This window comes from Diadema antillarum, unplaced genomic scaffold (genome assembly GCF_040938485.1).
Source record: "Diadema antillarum isolate AM-2024a unplaced genomic scaffold, OU_Dant_1.0 seq00001216_RagTag, whole genome shotgun sequence".
Lineage (NCBI taxonomy): Eukaryota > Metazoa > Echinodermata > Echinoidea > Diadematoida > Diadematidae > Diadema > Diadema antillarum.
In genome coordinates this window covers 303,422-319,122 of record NW_027272008.1, presented here as the reverse complement: position 1 = coordinate 319,122, position 15,701 = coordinate 303,422, and the positions used below count along the sequence as shown (strand labels likewise).

Below are 15,701 nucleotides of genomic sequence, written 5' to 3'. Positions count from 1 at the left end.
ACAACGGCAGTTTACAGGTACTTATGATATATGCAGATTAGAGCTCATCAGCTGCTGGTAGGATAACAAGTTTATACATATCTTGCTCACATGAGAGTGTAATATGTCACACAAGTCATTAAAACGTAAGTACACTTCAAGCAAAAAGATTTAACTTCAGAGCAAAGATATCAACAGGTTAGTTTTTTGACACTTCAAATTCAACATATGAGTTGTTTATATATTCTTTTTTTATCAATATGCTATTAGGACAATAAAAGAAGAAAAATGCGACAAAATGGGGCATTTTTGGCATATGACAGCAAATAATGCAGAATAATATACATGCATTTGTTTGTTAGGATCATGTTATACCTAAGACAAATATTATTACTTGTTTTAAAACAAGAGATGCCACATACAGCATTAACAGAGTATTTGCCATTAGAAAAAGAAGAGAACAAGAAAAAGTTAGTTTGAATAAGAGCTGTCATACAAAATCAAATGTTCATTATTATGACTGATAATCAGTACATTATTTACTGTAGCATCCAGTAACCTGCTAAAATTCAAATAATTCAAATAAGCAAAATGCTCCTAACAGTTTTGTGATTCAGCTAAAATCTTTATGGTTCTGTTGATTTTGACTCATCAGCTTTCATTCAAAAGTCCGTTATTCACCAGGTTCATTCAAAAATCGCAAAATCATATTATTTGAGAGGCGAATTGCTAACTTGCAGAAAATGGCACCAAAAACACAAGAGAAGGGTCTTTGTCCAACACATGCATACATTCTAAGTCTTTGTGTTTTACGTCTATTTTGCTTGTTCAATCACAGAGTTTGACATGCATGCTTTTCCTTCTGCGACTTCCATGCAGGCAATGCAACAGCTTAGCGTAAACTAAATGCTGCAGTGTTAAGTTGCGTGGGGTCCATGCTGGTAGAATATGAATCACAGATAAGGAACTGAGGAAGTGAGCTTTTTTGAACAGAACTATAGAACTCCTATATGCTTCATGCCGTTAAATAGGCAACTGATGATATATTTCTCAACTTGCAGGTCATGATGTATAATTTACACACACATCATACACAAAAAATGTGCCCCTTTTTATCATATGTTACCAGGAACATGCTTCAGAATACTATCTGAATATATATTGAAATACACATGGTATAAAGCCTCTTTATCAAACAAATGTGGAGACGTACACTTTGTCCCTTAAGCACCTGAACTAGCCACAACCATCCCTCTCATTGAATACCTCCCCATTCCCTCATGTTTGTATGTATGTGAGTGTGTGTATTAAGTGAGTAAATAGGAGTGTCCCTTTGCCAGTTCTTAACATCATATATCTCCATAGATACTTGATTGCTTTGTCGTAACCCATACAAGATATTGCAAGAGCTACTCCTTCCAACAAGTACAGGTTGACGCAGAAGGAAAACTTTGATAAATTTTCAAAGGGTTTGAAGGATAACAGAAGAGCAATGTTAATAGTAACCCACCTTGACACCACAACCGGCAACCGATAAATGTCTCGGTTTGGAACGCAATCGGGGGGAGCACTGGGATGGGAGTTCCCGCCATGCTTGGGATGCTGCTGCGAAGCAGGGTGCATCACACTGCCACGCCCTTCCCACACCCCCCATGACTTACGCGGCATCTTCTCTCCCACGGCACTGCTCCTGCTGGACACGGAGGATTGGTTACTGCCCCTCACCCCACCTCTGCCCAGCTTGTCCAACTCGTTCAGGAGTTCGCTGACCGCCTGAATGCCCACCTGGGAGTGGAGGCGACCCGCCCGGTGACTGACGAGACCGATACTGGCGTCGTAGCTGTTCCGATGTTGTGGGAGGCCATTGGGCAACGGTGTCGCATCGCTGTGCATCACGTCCGACCCTCCGTATGCGGACTCCGCCCCAACAGAGGAGCTCTGGCTACCAGATGGAAGGGTGGGTGCAGTCTGCATCACTACAGATGGCGTTTTAAGTCTCTGGTGGCCGTTGATCACAGTGCTTGCATGGGCAGAATGTGGTGGGTTTGCTTGGGTAGCCATTTGTTGATGGGTGAGTGGTATAGGATGGGGTGCTGATGATGACAGGTGATGTGATGAGGAGCTTTTATGGTTGGACAAGTCCTGATGATAGTGATCTGGCATGCTTGGCAGTTGCTGACTGGGCGAATGAACGTGAAATTGCCCATGAGATACATATCCGGTTTGTGGGCCCTGATGGTGTCTTTCTGAAGGGGGGTAGTCGCCATGGATACGCGGATGCGGTCTGTCGTGAGGATGGATTGGCACGGTCTCATGTCTCGGATGGGATCTGGTAGAATTGGGTAAGGGGTAGGATGGGGGGTGGCAGGGAGCATGAAGAAGGAATGGTATGGATGGCAAGCAGAAGAGAATGTTATCATCAAAAGGAAGAAAAATAATGCAAAACAATTGTATGGATCTACAGAATGGGAGAATGCACTAGATGTATACAGTCCGTAAATGCCTGCTGATGTTGAGATGACGACCACAGTGCAATGAATGTACCGGCACACAGAGAGACAGAGAGACGGACAGACAGACAAGAGAGCAAAGAGACAAAAAGAGAACAGTAAATGCACGAAAAGTTTACGATGCGATTAGGTTCATGTTAGTGGTGGGTGTTAACAAGGACAAGACAGTACCCACTGCTATCATGCAGGTAGTTGTTTGGTATGGATATAGATATATACATGTATACAACAAGGGTATGCATCAATTAAGGTATGCCTGAAAGGGACAGGATTATTGAATAAACAGAACCTCTTTTACCAACATTACCTCTCAATTTGGAATCATTTGGAAGCGCTACTAACGAGGGGAGCACCCTTATAGAGTGATCCCGAGTTATTTTCTCCCCTGAAATGAAAGGAACGTAAACACAAAAGACAAAACACAAAAACGCTCATCAGCGAGTCTACTCTACATCTTGGTAAGAGTGAACACTAACCCACTACAAATCACTAGGAACAAAACATTAGTTACAACCAGGGTAAGACCCAACACAAGGACAAAATTTACTCTACAAGTTCTGAGGAAGCCACATACAAGAAAATAGAGTGTCACATGTCTTCCCCTAATGCTGACTACAAAAAACATGAGAGACAATTATTCAAAACTACGACTAGAGGATGACTCTCTAAGATTTTTAGTTTCTAAATTTCTTGGTGTATGCAAACAAGTTAAAGCTAATGTTAAACTAATATATATATATATATATATATATATATATATATATATGTATAAAACGAAAAATCAAGAAATAAACTCGTAATGCATTTTTTTGCCAATAAAGAATGAGTTTATTCGACTCGAATTGTCGGCGGCCTTCTTCAGGAGTCGACAATGACGGTACCAAAACACAAATTTAACATGTAGAGTGCGCACTCATATACAGACTTGTGTTTTGGTACTGTCATTGTCGAGACTCCTGAAGATGGTGGAGGCCGCCGAAAATTCGAGTCGAATAAACTCATTCCTTATTGGCAAAAAACCTTGCAAAAAAGTACAAATGGGTAAAATTTCCTCCTTGCTAGTGAGTATTAAAATGACAAACATCGGTCAAAAAAAGTTATTTTATCTCCTTTGTTGAAAGTTGACATCTCTTACTTCCATCGTTTTTAGGGGGTTATATACATGCACTTGTGTCAACTCGCTACATCAAACCATCAAATTTTCAAGCAAATATTTGCATTGCAATATTTGACTAACTCTCTACATTTTGAAAGCATTAAAGCAGGTGAAAAAATATTTGACTTTCATAAAGGTCCAAATATGGGGGTTACAACTGTGAGTGTCCAATGCCTCAATACATTACCTGGTGCCGTACGACACCTCCTCCTGCTCGAATCCCGAATCTTCTCGACTGTGGATGCTTTCCAGCCTGGAGGACAAATGGGATGATGCATTAGTGTTGCCCCCGGCAACGGGATGGTGGGAAGACACGTAGCGGGGTGGAGGTGCGTAGGACGGAGGAAGAGAGGCGACCTTGTCTTCCCGGCGAGACTGCTGCGATGACATGACAGCCTCGTACGGAGGGGCTGATTGCTGAGATTGCTGCAGGTAAACAACAAGACTCAGAATGGTGACTTCAGGTATATGGGCCTAGTTTAACAGCAATAAGATGAGCAAGCAGGCATCTTTCATAACTCAATGAGAGCCAATCTGGAGCGTGGTTTATTAACATTGGAGGTTGGTTTGGGAATATTGGAACTAACAATGTACTACACATTCAGGAGGGTCTGGGGCAATTACCCCAATGGCAACTACCCCGGACCAGTCCCCTGACCCTAACCCTAATCCTAATCCTGAACCTAATCCCAACCCTAACCCAAACTCTATACCCTAAACTTAACCCTAACCCAAATCTTTACTCTAACCTCATTACTATCCAGTATTTAGCCAGTGGGTAATTGCCCTCTGGGGTTATTGCCCTGATACGATTCAGGAATATATGATCAGAGAGAGTGGGTGATCACATTTGAAAAAAAAAAATGCTAGGAAAATGAAGAAAGGCTATAAAGAAGGGAGTAAACCCACCATTTCAGACTGGTTTATTGCACTGGAGTATCGGTCACCATCTGCACGCTGCTGCTGACCGAACATCCCCTGACCCCTTTGAGCCGAGAGGTAGCTGGGAAGTTCCTCATGTCCTCCTCCTCCTCCTCCTACGGTAGACCCGGAACCACTTCTGTCTCTGTTTGACTGCAGACAAAATAGCAGTAATGATGGCCATGACAAAAATTACCTTGGGATTAAGAGTGATCACTTTCTTCATACAAAAACCCTCCAAAATCTGCCAAGCAGCATTACATAATATTTGTGCAGTGAAAATGCAGAGAACAATCGGAGCATACAATGTATCTTTATTAACCAAGAAATTCAGGCTGCACAAGTTAGTCACAATCATGAATGGCTCCATGAAATATGGTAATAGCAGACTTCTGACTGCATCATGCCGTCAATCCCTCGTTTGAGGCGAGACCCCACTTCCACGAAGTTGATGGGGTGCTATACCTCGCTAAAGATTTTTCGTTTGGGAGTTGGGAGTCGAAGTATGTGTCCATTGCAAATTAACTTTCTGCTCAGGCGTGACAAACCTGGAGGCCAAGCCAGGGTTTAATGACTCCAGCAGCTGTCGTATTACGTAAGAGCATGATAAGGATATCTGCCTGTGGCAGACCATTCAAAGTGAACTCAATTTTCTCTATCCTTTCTAAAGTTTTCAATTTTATATTCTATTGAGAAATTCTATGGTCATCCATTTTACATTTCGAACGAAAAAAATTGACCCGTAAATAACGAAAATACAGGAATAAGAAGGAGAGCATTCCCAGTTTGCCGGTGCTGACAATGTGTAATGCACACGTACACACACGTAAACACACACGCACCATGGAGCTACATAGCCCATGCCAAAACCAAAACAATCTCCTCCTCTCGCGGTGCCCCCCTGTGGCGCTGTGGCGATGACTGATGCTTAGATTAGGCCAGGGTCAAGAAACAGGTGTTTTATATCTTTAGTTTTTAAGTCATTGATTGCCAAGATATACACTGGCATTATTTACGGGGGTGTAGCCTCTTCAAACGAGAGATTTGCGTCATGTGCTTTCGATCACAGGTGACTACTTCCACGGTAACTTTCGCACTTCTGCGCTCATTGTATGGATAATAAAATCCACTATACTTGTGGTAACGTTCAATTCAAGGCAAAGTCCTCATCCTTTCACACACAGAGATCTGATGGCCCAATGGATCAAACACTGTGCTATCTCCAAGAAGATCCAGGATCCAAGCCCTGCTGGGGCATCTTGTGTCCTTGAGCAAATTGCTCTATGAATAAACCCTCCTCTTGCCTACCCAGGTGAATGAGCAGGTACTGGGTGGCAGGTTGAATCTGAGTGTGGTTAGATTTGGCTTGAGAGTGCTAACAAATTGAGTTCTTTTCAGACACCCTAAATGGAAAAAAAAAGGCACAGTGGGTGCCAATTTTGATTCCACTTATTTGGAGGTAATCATGAAAATGGATATCATCTCTTATCACGGACAATGTCATGATGTCGCCATCTGTTGGCACCTACCTCTTCACGCTGCCTGCGATGCCTGCGACCATCCCGCTGGTTGTCGCTCTCGTAGTATGATACCGGCCGCGGCGGCCGGGTAGATCGCGCATCCGGACCTGTCTCGATAAGATCGAGAGGCATGGAATGCCTGTAGGAGCCATTCCGTTGGGGGCCCGGGTCCGTTCGGCGGCTGACGGTGGACCGCTTTGAATGCATACTGCCCTTCCCAGAATGCACACTCTCATTTCTACAGGAGAACAAAAGAGTGCTTTGAAAATAATTCATCCAGATTAAAAAAGCAGATACCGGTAGAGAGCTAAGTACATTTTTGTGTGATGACTGCTCATTAGTGCAACTGACATTGCTAGAGTTTCATAGGCTTTTTTTTTTTTCTCCTTCACTACTTTAGTACACCTTGATGCTGTTTCTTACAAAAACACTTCAATTTTTCTACAATTCCTCAGTTATTTCACAGAGAAATGTTTCAATTTCATTTCCATTAATATAAAGATGACTGTGATGAATTCACAATTAAACTTTAAAAGCTTAGAATTCATAAGATAACAAAAAATTCTATGAGGTCAACGTACTCTTCGGTGAATTCTCCTCTGCTTCTCCTGTATGCACCGCTGGAAGGTCGCGACCTGGGTCGGTTGGCAGAGTGGCTCACTCGTATCGCGACCCCATCCTCGGTCCTGCACAAGGCATGAAATAACTGAAGGTCATTCACATTGACTCACATGGAAGTTTTGAAATCGTAATACAAAGCGCTCATGACGTGGGTACGCACAAAGCAACTTTTTAAAAAAATTTTTTAAACAAAATACACTGTTTATTTTCTTGATTTATCAGAATGTTCATCTCCTGTCATTTCTATCAACCAATGCTGGAGAGTAGTTCCTTGAAGTGTACATGTAGAATCCCAGCTCAATAAAAGTTGAACAGGAGAAATATTTTTGATACACTTGACTCATTTTAAAGAATTTCCTTCAGTGAAAATAACTATGTTTAATGGCTTCACTGTCATTCATATCAGCCAAAAATAATAGTGCTGAACATAGCATGCAGACTACTCAAAACATTCAGCAAACCCCCCCCCCCCCCAAAAAAAAGACCAACCCCCCCCCCCCAAAAAAAAAAACTCATTACATAATTGCTCATCTGTAGCCTGAAAATTGGCACATGACATCTAATATTCTAATTAAGATCAAATTGACAAAAAGCTTCCATATGGTCAAACAAGTCTAACAAATTAGCCTACAAAAGGGAGGGGGTGGCGGCAGAGAACCTTATGATGAACGAGTAAAATTCAACTTACAGATCTCTTTCCATTTCTATCTATCCCCCAAGATACTCACACGACTTTGGTGTAGGCGATATTCTGGAGGTCCTCCTCGGCCGACGGATCCTGCAGACCAAGCTGGATGTGTTTCCGCAGCTCTGTGGACGCCTTGATGTCCTCCAGTTGGCTGTGTGGTGGAAACAAAGACATTCGCTTTAATCAATCATCAGACTGGGAACATAAACACACTGCACATGCTAGTGTTCATGGTATTCACAGGAAGTGGTTCATATGTTTGCAAAGGCCTCTGGGATAGATTTGTTCACATTCATGTTTTTGTTTTTGCTTTTTTTTTTAAAGTAACTCAAGGAAGCTTTTTTTAAAAAAAAAAGAAACTGGTTTATTTTGATTTGATATCATATATTATTAATATGATGCATAGCACAATGTATCTTGAGAGAATACTGTAATATATATATATATATATATATATATATATATATATATATATATATAGATACAGATGTGTACTACCTTCCTAGGGTTCCTATTCATTTATTTCCTTATTTCTTTATAGAATTGTTTGTCTATCAATCATTGTATTCATTTACAGCTTTAATATTGATTTATGGGGGAATAAGGTTGTAGCTGCATTACAAAAAAAAAAAAAAAAAAATCATTCATAAATGTAAATCACTGTTCAAACTGTGACCACACCGTCACATTATTGGGGAATGAAAACAAAACAGGCAACTATGTCTTTTACATCATAAAGATGATAGAAGATGTCAATTTTGATTCCAACTGCTATCTCTAGATGGCATTCTGTGAACATTTGACAGCTTTAAAAGGAGCAATAACTGCAGGATCCTCTTGGACAGGGGAGAGAGATTGACTGATGTTGTCAACTGTCACAAAAGCTTCTGTAAAACACAGAGCCCAGCAGATTGTTGCAGCATCGCCTCCCTGTGGCAATGGTCAAACGAGTGTGAGACTAACCCGCTGCTACCCGTCAAAGATCACAATTGACCAACCTGCGTTCCTTGTACCACTTGTAGCCATCAGATGCTTCTGTTGGTTCGTACCTTTAAAAGAAAGAAATAAAGGGAGAAAAGAAAGAATTTGATTGGTCAGCACTGGTCATTTACAATCCCATAATTCCACAGAATAGTACATTAGTGACAGCTGTGTGAGAGAGTAACTGCAATTAGCCCCTTGAGGACGAACTGATTTTGTTTCAACACGCATTTCCCATAGACGCCTTCCCGAGTATACTTGGGACTTGTCCTCAACGGGATAAGATCAAACATGCATGAAAATTCATGTTGATGTCAAAAGAAGAAAAAAAGAGAGACTATACACAAAATGTAACACATAGATTCAAGAGTATGATCATAAAACGAAAAAGAGAAATGCAATCATTTTCACAGGAAATGATCACAAGGCTAGCATCTGCTAATGAACATGTACATTCACGTTGTACACAGAGAGGAGATAAAAATATAGTTTGTGTGATCCACACACAAATGAGAATTTACTGTATCACACCCACTGGGATATCAGAAAAACTGTGCAACGTGCAACTACTTCAGGGATTTCTCACACGAATTCTCTTTAAAAAATCCCCACAATGAGTTCTTTAAAGAACACTTCTCGCCTTACATGCTATTTTTCAACATCTTCAGCCCTCTTGATGGGGCAGCAAAGACAGACTGACAGACATTCTGAAAAAACAGACAGACAGGCAGCAGAGTGCGAAGTAAGTGACGCGGAAAATTTGAGAACGTCTTTTAACCATCGCTGTGACCTTGAGCTTTGCCGAATAACCCTAATTGTTGACCCCCTCTGACCCCTATCCTTGCCTTCGGGCAAGAAAAGCAAAAACAGATCCTGTTTCGTGGAGACCTCGCGAAGCCCTATCCAATTACAGAGGGCCATCCTCGGAGGCCTTTGCCAAAATCTCAGTCGTAAGCCCTCCTCGCCCAAGTAGAGTTCCCACTCATTGCAAAAAAGTGTTCCCACTTCACCGAACAACACATTCTATCATTTGCCGATTGTCCATTACAAGTTTTGTCAGGTAGTGTGAATGCACCTTCGCGCAACATGTACTTTGCATTCCGTACTAACTTTTATGTCATAAGCGTTGTCAGCAAACTGTGCTAAAGCAGGAGAGATATATAGATTCATAAAGAATATGTTGGCAAAAAACCTCTAAAATCGAATATGTACATATTTCCTTCTGCACGTTTGACACACGACACAACGCTTTATGCATTACTGCTACAAAACATTTACAACGGATCAGTTCTCTGTTTCACAGAGTGGTGATTTGTGCACTTCAGCCTTAAGTCTGTACTGTTGATTACTTGCTAAAAGTTTGAAAGATTTCATATTTTTGCAAAAGTATTGTCACTATGCAGTGTGTAGAAATTTTGACGTCTTTCTTTCATTTTGATTTTACTCTGTAAATACCTGTTATCCAGCAAATCTACTTCTGCACTATTATAGAAGAATTTAAAAAAAAATGATGCAAGAACAGTAATTTTTGACCTTCATTGTACACAGAGCAAATTAAAGTTCCCACAAAGAAACAATGTGAATCACAAGTCACAGAAGCAAACTCAATATAGTGAGATTTGTATAGGAGTATAGCTACACATATTTAGATTACTAATATTCACATTGAATGATAATCCTAAAATCTGTTGCTAATCTGTTGTAATGATTTAATCTATATCTTTCATGAAGTAAATTCATCGTCACAGGTATTACAACATCCGATGACAAATGACATTTTCACATCTCACGAGGCATGAATATACAAATAAAATGACATTACTATAAGTGCATTCAAGTACAACACGTATTGCCAGACAAACAAAGACATTAGCAGGTGAGAACACGTCCCACGATTGAATACATTTGTGATGGACAACGAGAAAGGCAAAAGCCGAACGAAGGCCTCCCTGGATCAGAAGTGTGTACGAGTTGACTATACAGTCACGAGGGACCTCTTAAAACCACTGCAAGGTGGGTAGCTCCAGAATGCCAGAAATTATTCCCTAAATCCCCCTCGAAATGCTTTTGCCCCAATACCGCCCTCCGCCACCTTGAAGCTTGCCCAGGGGCGGGGGAGGAGGAGAAGGAGAGGAGAGGAGAGAAAAAGAGTGAGATGGCAAGGTGATCATATACTTCCTCCCACTTCTCGTTTACAGTTCATCATTGGAGTGGGCGATGACGCGATGCCGCAAGGAGAACACAAACACCAAGCCAACATTCTTGCCACACGAAAAGAGCATTACATGTTGCGCAAAAGCAAACGCTGGCTAAATCCAGCCAATGCCACGCGTGGTGTAAATTGTTCGCACATTTCCCTGAGTGCACTTGTCTCCATGAAATAGGGCGGAAATTGAAAAAATAAGATATGGCATATGACTAATGTGTACTTTTCAGAGTACTTCTGTGATTTTGGGCATCTCGGTTCACTTTAAAGGCATAGATAGTAAGCAAGCATGTCACGCACACGAAATGGACTAAATTAATAATGGACTTGTGCATACATCTTTACACGTGCAAGAGGGAAAAATACTTACTCAGTTTAATCCAAGTTCATTGCAACACAATGCATGCCTGTTCTTTCACTAAACGGACAACTTAAGCATTTTTCTGTTTGACTGGGAAAGTTAACCCTTTTTATCTATAACAGTTGTGAACAAGTGCCAAAATTTGGGCAGCTCATGGATTTGATGCATATTGCAAAATTTCAGCTTGTGGTGACAAGCACACAGACTGAAAATCATTAAATCAGATGGTATCCTAATCATATAAAAGAAAATATATAAAACAATTTCTGTGGTTGTTGCATTTAAATCAGCCACATGGACAAACTCCGACCACTCAACTCCGAAAGATTCTCCTGTAGTGGAATGGATGAACACTACAAATGAGTGAGGCTAGTGAAAAATCATCGCCAATCCAGGCATAGATGGGGTTTGACTTACACACTGAGCCTTACCAAAATCCAAACCATACCCTTGTAAGTACAACCTCATCCCTCATACCCTGGCCCTTGAGTGACCCAAAAACTACAGAGGAGGGTCCTTCAAATCTTGCCATGCATCACTCAGTCCTATAACCATTACAGTCATTGGGGGGGGGGGGGGGGGGAACATGAGGAAGATGCAGCAGTTGCAGCAGTTGTTCATGTTTATACTTTAAAAATCCAAACAATTTTCTCACCCATTCTTGAGATTCTTGACCACCGCATCACCCGGTTCCCGCACCTCTCCCCTCTGGCCGCCCTCACCGGCCTGCACAGCTGTCCACTGGGCCTCAGAGTCCACCATATGGTCACGGGATCTTGACCTGCAGGTAATGAACAGTATTATGATATCTTTGAGGTTGCATGTGTTTGAGTGTTACAATTTGTAATGAAATGACATGTGAGATATCATCTCTTCCAGAGAACAATTCACTTGATTGTCCTCTTTTGAATCGATATCAAATGGTATAATGCAAAGACGGTTATCATTTAAAGAGGAGAAAGGGAGAAAAGTTCCTTCACCCCAAAATGATCAGACCAACAAGTTTACACTGGAGGCTGATGACTGGAAGTACATTTATCATCCTCACGACATTCCCATGTCATTCCTTATCAACATTCAATCATACATGAGAGGGAGGAGGGAGAAAGATTTGATATAGACTATATGGACACAACAACTGCCACAAAGGGAAAAGCCTTTTGACTGCCAAGGAGCTGTGTATACCCCAAAATCAATAAAGCAAGGTCTGTCTGTTATAGTTATGGGAAAATAACAAACATTTGTGAGTAAACTCTTAACAGAAGGAGTTTGGCAGGTGTTGATGATTTGAGCAATTGAACTCTCACAACACTATAAAAAGAAGTTGTAACCATTTCCAACTCGCACTGAATCGCAATTCATTTCCTGAAACGCAGTGGTTGTACCACAAAGGCATATTTTCCTCCACGGCTGTGCAATACACTGTATGTCTGAATGTCTGTAAGAAACTTTTTCCACCATGTCAGCAGAAACCAATTATAGCCCTCCTGACCTCAGGGTATAATTATATTGCACTTTTCCTTTTTTTCTTTTTTTTTTCTTGGCTATATTGTTGGTGTGGCTGCCGGGGGTGAATGTCTTGAATCTTTTCCACATGAATTCAAAATATGACATGGTTAAGATGGTAATCACGATAGGAGCCAGCCACGTTTTAAAGAATCCAAAGGTTAAAGGTCGGCGGAGCTAAATTGAAACACGTGGCAATGGCAATAGGATTTGGGGAGTTATTAACCATGCCCTGCCCAGATGTGCCGCATAGTTTATCTTGTGGTTGTATGTTTTCGTGGTTGTATGTTTTCGTGTTTGGGATCTGGGATTTACTGGCACTGAATTTTGATTTCTTTTCCTTCAATTTCTGCTAACGAAGGAATGTATGGAAAGAAATAAAGCGGGCTATTGAAAAATATTTGCCGCAAGCCTGCATACACATTTGAAATAGAACCAGGTGATGAATATGTTTTGGTAGATTCAAGTCTTTGCAAAGTCAAATATTTTGTTTCTTTCCATTTGATCTTTGAAGCTAACATCCAATAGAAGTTCACACTGGGAAAAACCAACTCTATAATCAAGAAAACATTTTTTAGCTCCATTTTGTCTACAAAATACACTATATGGTATAATGATTAGATCATCAATAGGTTTGATGCCCAATAACGAGCTTTTGATCATTAGGATACCACAAATTTATGGCAGTGGTTAAATACTATATTAACAGTCTTAATTTTTATATTTGAGGGGAGAAAATGCGATCCCATCATTCATATCTTTTACAACAGAGGTAAGAATATATTTAGAAAAGTAGTATGAGAAGAGAATTTTTGGCTACCCGCAATCAAAGAAAAACATTGAGATTGATGGAATGCCAGAGAGAGAGAGAGAGAAGGGGTCAAATGCCATAAAAGCAGTCAGCCGGTGCTCGAGGGACCTCCGATCAATCGTCGCGCGGCGATTCGTAAATCTGATCCAGCGTTTAACCCAAATCACCGTCAGCCTCTTTCCAACACGCGAGCTCTCTCCGTGACAGGTAGTATCCACAGGTCCACACCAGAAAAAAAACCAAAAGATGAATATACCGGAGGCAGGTAGAATCCGAGTGAGAGATCACGGAAGAATGAAGATGAATAAACAGATAGACAGACAGATATCTTCTCTTTTTTTTTTCAAAAATGGAGAGAAATGAACAGAAATAAAGACACTGAGGAGATATAGAGAGAGAAAGAAAGATGGATATATAAAGAGAGAGAGAGAGAGGGAGAGAGGGAGTGAGAGAAAGAGATGGGAGAGACTAAATCCTTTTCGGCAAATGACGGACTTGGATTGATGGATGTTTAGCATGAAGCTCTGGAATGATGGATAACGAGCAATGGTGGAACGCCAACCGTCCCACCTCATTTGTCTTCATTACCCTCCCCCTCTTTCAAAACATTAAAAAGTTTGTTTTGGTCTTTCTTTTTTTTTCTTGCTGAGCTGTCTTCTTCTTCTTCTTTATTTGAAGGGGGAGGGGTTTAATAGCTACTGTGTTTGTTCCATGAGAGCACTTTGCCATCGCAGGCGGCTCTATAATTTACCCCCTGGTAGAGCAGGTGTCACATCGGCATATACACCTACCACATCACCACCAACCCACTGTATCGCCAACAGCTGCACCATGTTGCTAGGCCCAACATTTCAACCCTCTAAGGATCAGCGTGCTTAAAATGCCCCTGACATTGTATGCAACAAAAGAGTTAAAGAAAAGAACCCTCCTTGCCCCCCCCCCCCCCAAAAAAAAAAAGGTTGAGCATAGAAGCATGGTGTTCAGAACAGAAAGATTTTTTTTTTTTTAAAGACATATCCAATGAAGGAACTTGGTCAGTATCATTTCACAAAATGTCAACATTTATCATTATTCTTAAACTAATGAGCATTAGCTTGGCTTGCCACAAGTTATATGCACATTTTTGCTCTTGATATTATGAACTGAGTATCTGGGCCCCATTTCATGAAAAATGTTAGGATAACAACTCTTGCTGGAATGGCAACTTCCAATAGCAACAGCCAATCAGGAATCTGGATTCTTGTCGTTACAATAACAATTGCCATTCCAGCAAGAGTTGCTATCGTATCAACTTTTTATGAAATGGGACCCTGAAGCTGCTATCGGCAACATATTGGCACTATCACCAATATTTTAATTAGTGAATCATGCTAAAGTTTCTATAACTAGAAGGCAATTGTAATAGTTTTATGAACAAAAAGCTGCACTGATATTTCTTTTCTGTATATGCATGGTCTCATGTACAATGTAACAGTTCGTTAATTTGTTCAAATTCAGAATGTACATATATAAGCGCAAAAAGCATACTTGAAATGCATTTTAATCACTCATAAGAACAGAATACACGATCATGTACATCCAGTTCCACTTGAAATGCACTTCCATCACAAAAGCAGTAACCAATTTTACGGAAAAATGCACTGCCAATGTGAGAAGCCACAAAAAGTAAAACCTTACAGGTGCACAGTACCTCGCTTCTTTAGTGCAAAAGGTGATTAAGTAAGCACTTCCATCTCCAAACTTTGACACTGTGCATTAACTGTCACAGGCTATTATTTGGTATCTTTACTAAGTTTAAACATTAAGCATTAGGTTTCAACATCTCCCTATCACTCTTTCATTTCTACATGAGTCTTAAAGTTGACGACACAAAGCTTTTATACCAACTTCACTGTCACAACAATATTGAAAGTAGGTAAAGTAAATACATTCATCATTCAAGAGAAGTAATACATTCATCACTCAAGAAACAATTTAGAAGTCCTATGAATATCACATGTAAAAGAGTGACTTTTTAAAAATAAATCTTACAGCTTTTTTTTTTTGTTGTTTATTTGTCAGAGAAAAGACAGGTTTTCATCTCCAGAGATTAATTGAAAAGCTTACTTGTCCTTGTGTGTATGACCTCTACTGGTTAGCATGTTTTGGTCTGATAGACCCTTCAGTAGTACAGCCTACACTTTTATAATTATGTGTGCATGAGGGTGTATTTGTAAGTGTGTTAATGTGTGTGTTGTGTTTGGGTGTGGGGGTGGGTGGAAGTGGGTGAGGGTACATGTGTATGCATGTGTACACACATGTGTGTTTATGGGCAGACTTGCAAGAGGGTAAGTCTGTTTGTCTGAATGTATATCTGTGTGTGTTTTTGTGTGTGTGTTTTTGTGTGCATGTATGTATCTAAAGGATTGTATTGAATCAGAGAAATACAAGGTAACTGCATC

The 15,701-nt window shown here is 40.6% G+C and overlaps 1 protein-coding gene across 1 annotated transcript in view; it reads right to left on the bottom strand.

Annotated features, from left to right (window-relative positions):
* The window catches only part of LOC139744873 (band 4.1-like protein 4A), a 78,494-nt gene that overhangs the window by 4,242 nt on the left and 58,551 nt on the right, over window positions 1-15,701 (bottom strand). The window contains exons 14-22 of the mRNA XM_071655285.1: window positions 11,599-11,724; window positions 8,394-8,444; window positions 7,436-7,546; window positions 6,668-6,772; window positions 6,096-6,324; window positions 4,555-4,719; window positions 3,833-4,071; window positions 2,470-2,485; window positions 1,490-2,211 (exon numbers count right to left, since the gene is read on the bottom strand). Of these exons, the coding sequence (XP_071511386.1) occupies window positions 1,490-2,211; window positions 2,470-2,485; window positions 3,833-4,071; window positions 4,555-4,719; window positions 6,096-6,324; window positions 6,668-6,772; window positions 7,436-7,546; window positions 8,394-8,444; window positions 11,599-11,724 (1,764 nt within the window). The remainder of the gene's footprint in view (window positions 1-1,489; window positions 2,212-2,469; window positions 2,486-3,832; window positions 4,072-4,554; window positions 4,720-6,095; window positions 6,325-6,667; window positions 6,773-7,435; window positions 7,547-8,393; window positions 8,445-11,598; window positions 11,725-15,701) is intronic.